The 4,340-nt window shown below is 52.9% G+C and overlaps 1 protein-coding gene across 1 annotated transcript; it reads right to left on the bottom strand.

The window, feature by feature from the left end:
- Window positions 1–528: 528 nt before the first annotated feature.
- Window positions 529–3,946, bottom strand: CACNG5 (calcium voltage-gated channel auxiliary subunit gamma 5). The gene is made up of 5 exons (XM_009978620.2): window positions 3,739–3,946; window positions 2,898–2,984; window positions 1,984–2,124; window positions 1,207–1,352; window positions 529–786 (listed from the first exon to the last, which is right to left on the bottom strand). Exons 1-5 carry the CDS (start codon window positions 3,944–3,946, stop codon window positions 529–531), a joined length of 840 nt encoding a protein of 279 aa, XP_009976922.1.
- Between the last annotated feature and the right edge of the window lie 394 nt (window positions 3,947–4,340).

Raw genomic sequence — 4,340 nt, 5'->3', positions numbered from 1 at the left:
AGTAAATATTGAATCAAGACAAAATTTATATTTTCCTAACGATGGCTATTTCTTGGAAATTTACATAAATCTTTTACGCCTGTCGGCACTTAGGCCAGCAAATCTATAATTAAATGACAAAGTCAAACGCACAAACTTTTGCAGCCTACCTAAACCAAAAAAAATGCACTTTCTTTTTCTCAGTTTTACTCTATTTTCTTTTTTCTGCTCTTGAGTCCAGCCCTGGATATATCCCCCAGGCAGAACTGCTGTTTGCTCAGCGGGATGAGCTGAAAGAAGAGGACTTTGGCGAGATTTTTAGTTATGCAGGGGAGAATAAAAAAAAAACAAACCAAACCAAAGAAAAGAAAATATGCCAATTCTCTAGGTTACATTGTTGGTTATATAACCAATCTCTCTGGTTATATTTACGCTCCTATAAATAGAGAATTGCCCTGAACGAGCGGCCTAAAAAATAAATGACAAACGGAGTCAGGACGTGGCGACCGTCGGCGCTTGGGTGGGAGCGGGCGCGGGGGGTGCCGGGGCTCAGCACGGGGACGAGGACATCTGGTCGTAGTCGGGGCACTTGAGCAGAGCTGGGTAGTTACTGTTCATCTGCAGGGACGCCTCGCTGGAGATATCCGAAGGGCTGCGTCCCCGCGCCCACGCGTCCGGGTGCAAGAACTGCCCGGAGTAGTCGGAGCAGTTGCTCAGACGCGGGCGGTAGAAGCCGGGGTGAGGTCGGTAAATGTCCTCGGCCGTGTATCGCTTCATGAACAGGTAAACGGACATCACCCCGGCGCTCTGCAGGGGAGAGAGACACGGCCTGATGCTCGCCCTGCTAACGGCTGCCTTCTCCACCACCACCACCACGGAACAAACACGTGAACAGCTCTTATTGCTCTGCTGCCGATGCACAAGGGCTGCCGAGGACAGTCACTTCACTGCCCTGTGCCCCAGGTTCCTGCAGGAAATAACGTGGCACAGCCACGTCTCGTCCTCTGCACCCCTGCTCTGCATCAAGTCGTGATCAAATGCCCCATCAGTGCTCCGGGCTCAGGGTTTGTCCCCACCGCATGTGTCTCCCACCACATTACATATATCCACTCTCATAGCCCTCCCTTAAACCCCATCTGAGTCCTCTTCTTGCTCACAGCCTCATCTCCCCCCACCCGCCTGAGAACGGGATACACTCGTAACAGGGATGTGACAGCTCCCAGGTACCTCTGTGAGAAGGAATGAGATGGCAGAGAAGGCAAACGACCATCCATATTTGTAATTGAAGAACGTTTCCGAGTCCTTGGTCCTGTTCAGCATCTCATCGTTAATGCTGGATATGTAGAGGACCAGCCCCACCACGAGGGACAGACCTGGGGAGAAACCAAAGAGAAGGACAGTGGGAAACGCTTCAGGGACAAAGCTGCTGAAGGAACACCTTCCTTTAAGACCTGACTTGGGAGTGAAAGTGTGAAACTGTGCAAGTGTGCCTGAAATAACTGGGGAAAGAGGCTGCTTTGCTGCTGAGCTAACCCAGGGCTCTCCTCCCATTTCACTCAAACCGTTACGTGCTCAGGCAAGTCCACGTGCACTGGGTAGGAGCTGGCTTCAAAGCTTGGCTGTCACAGCTAGTTGTTTAACACTCGCACAACACCATGAATAAAACATTCCCTTGTCTCATATAGAAACATCCCAGCTGAGCAGTTTGGAGCTTCAGATCTCTCCTGCGACCCACGTGCCGTGAGAGCTGTCCTCTCCCTCAGCATCTGCTCCCGCACGGGTGCTGGGTTTTCCCCACATCTCCTCGTCACTGCCACAGGCAAGTCTTGCAGTGGGTGGTTTTCCATCATGCAAAGCCCCAGCAGGCTGCAGGGCTGAGCCGGGAGCCCCCGTGGGTGGTGACTCCAACAAGGAGCCACCACAGCAGGTTGGGAGAGCAGCTACAAAGTCAACGTGGTCAGCGCTCAAGGATTTTCAGGAGAAAACCTGGCTAGCAAAACTCACCTGACAGGATGAAGAATATCCCTGAGACGAAGGCGAGGATGGTCCTGTGAGGCCGAATGTGGCCAATGTTGCTGAGGATGAAGCCGATGAACATGAAGAAGAGGCTGACCAGAGGGAAGGGGGTGGCAGAGCGGATCATCTCTGGGGGGAGAGGAGCAAAGGGAAGCGAGAACAGGTCAATCGTTCCCCCACAGCGCGAGAAAATGGGCTCAGTTGGGTGGGATGGCTCCAGCCCTGCTGCCCCCTGACCGTGCTGGGTCCTTCCTCACTCCCTGCAAAGGCAGGTGCCCCTGCGCTGCTTCTCAGCCCCTGGCAGGGGTTTGTTCCTGTCTTTGCTATTGAGCTGAGTAAAGAGGTGACTCTGTCTGGCTGTGGAAACATCTGCTGACATTTGCATTTCTGAGGGTTTCTAGGTGAAGTTTTACATACGAAAAAAACATTGGAACCTGCATTTTTCTTTAGCTTCTCTGCAAAACTGTGTGCTGAACACTTCTATTTATTAAATCAGAAATGACTGTATAATTCATCATGAGAACTGTGACACTCCACCCTTAATTCATCCCTCTATGTAATGTGTAAAATTGACTGCTACAGAATAAATACAGCTGCTAATTATGGAGAGGAGACTGTATGGCCAAACACTTTCATAAACATCAGTGCTGAATAGCCAGTGAAAGGAAATCGTACAATGTAGAGCTGCTGGGAGCATCCTGCCATCGGAAAGGGATGTTCCCGAAAGTTTAGGAGAGTATTGGGTAATTCACATAGGAAAAACCATAGCTGCATCCCTGCATGGTAGCACTGTCAAGGAGCTCCTTCGGCAAGGACACAATGAGGATTCTCTGAGGGGAGTTCCTAGTGACCCTTTGGTGCTTCACAGGATGCAAGGAGTAAGACCCCACCAGACCACTTACTCAGGACGTTGACTGTGGATTCAGAGGTCAGCTGGATGTTCATGGGCATGACATACTCAATAGTGAAGCACCGGCCACGCTCTTCACCTGCAGCAGACACAGACCAAGTCACTCCTGCGGTGTGTTCAGCTGTTGATTTTTGGTGGGGGAGAGAGTGGTTTCAAAACGAATTTCAGTGCATGCATAAAAACAATCTTGCTTTTTATCGCTGCTTCCATCTCGGGTGTCAGTGTTTGGGGCTGAAGAAAGGCATCTCTTAACTACCATCTCTCTTGCACAAAAGGATTCCCTTGCATAAAAAAAGGGGAACCCTGGAGGAAAGTCACCCCAGGGCAGTACTGGGGCTCCTCACTCCCCTGAATTTTTCCAAGCAGCAGGGGAAACTTCGTGACATTTCAGATCGATCACTTTGAGATTCCCATTCCCTTGGGTTTTATTCCAACTCTGTCCCTGCAGCCAAGTCGCTCCACCAAACTTGGCACGGACGGAGGGAACGGTCCAGCTGACCTGAATCTGAGTGTTGCAGGGACAAAAGGGAAAGTTCTGAGCTGCTGCCCGAGGCGTTGCAGCTGTGACGCTGGGATGGAGTGGGACGGGGAGCAGCGGGCTCTGGCACAGCGGCAGCGAACGCGCCCACAGCCTGCGTGCCAAGGCACGTTGATCCGCCTGGCTATTAAAGCTGGGCACGGCGCGATGGCATTACTCAGGTCGTGCCTAAGTTTGGAAGCAAAGATGGGCACAGCCTCTAAAACTCCTATTCCCCCAGCCCTTTCCCAGGGTGCGATGCTGACACGCTGCAAACATGACCTTACAGGGGATGTTTTTGGGAGGGAGGCCATACCTGCCAGAAAGCAGACCCTCCAGAGCCCCGAGTGCAGCGACAGTTTGATTTCCACCGTCTGGTTTTGGGGCTGGATGATGCCCTCCTCCAGGTAGAGCCAGTAGTCGGTGCTGACAGAGATGCCCAGGAGGCCGAGGCCGCAGACGGCGAACACGCTGCTGAGCAGGGTCAGCGCCTTCCTGCCGCAGGTGCTCATTCCCAAGAGCATGGGGGGCCGAGGTGGCGGCGGGGATGGCTGCCGGGAGAGGGGACATGGCAGTCAGCACGGAGCCATCTACTGTGTTTTGGGGGAACGGGTGTGTCAGAGCTTTGCCCTCTGCCCTTCGTCGCTTATTTAGGTCGAGCTGAAATAAGCCATTAAAACAATCACGGCACGTCCTGACAGCTGGATGGTTGGAACCAAATCCCACCCGACTGCCGCCCTGCGCGGCCCAGGGCTCGTGGACGTGCGGAATGCCGGGTGCCAGCCCTGGGGAGAGAATGGGGTGGGATGGCTGGGAGCAGCTCATCACTCCCCTTTTATGTGCTGCAGGTGAATTCCTGCTGCTCCAGCCAAACCTGGTGCTCACCTCCCCGAGGATGTAGTCCAACTGCAGCATCCG

This window comes from Tauraco erythrolophus, chromosome 20 (assembly GCF_009769465.1).
Source record: "Tauraco erythrolophus isolate bTauEry1 chromosome 20, bTauEry1.pri, whole genome shotgun sequence".
Taxonomy (NCBI): domain Eukaryota; kingdom Metazoa; phylum Chordata; class Aves; order Musophagiformes; family Musophagidae; genus Tauraco; species Tauraco erythrolophus.
This window is presented reverse-complemented; position numbering and strand designations above follow the sequence as displayed.

What these genes read in the sequence shown, in the direction of transcription:
- CACNG5 (XM_009978620.2), bottom strand. Translation starts at nt 3,946, where the DNA reads ATGCTCTTGGGAATGAGCACCTGCGGCAGGAAGGCGCTGACCCTGCTC. An exon ending in GAGGGTCTGCTTTCTGGCAG is followed by an intron (nt 2,985 to 3,738) that starts GTATGGCCTCCC and finishes TGTCTGCTGCAG; the next exon opens with GTGAAGAGCGTGGCCGGTGC. An exon ending in GATATTCTTCATCCTGTCAG is followed by an intron (nt 1,353 to 1,983) that starts GTGAGTTTTGCT and finishes GTTTCTCCCCAG; the next exon opens with GTCTGTCCCTCGTGGTGGGG.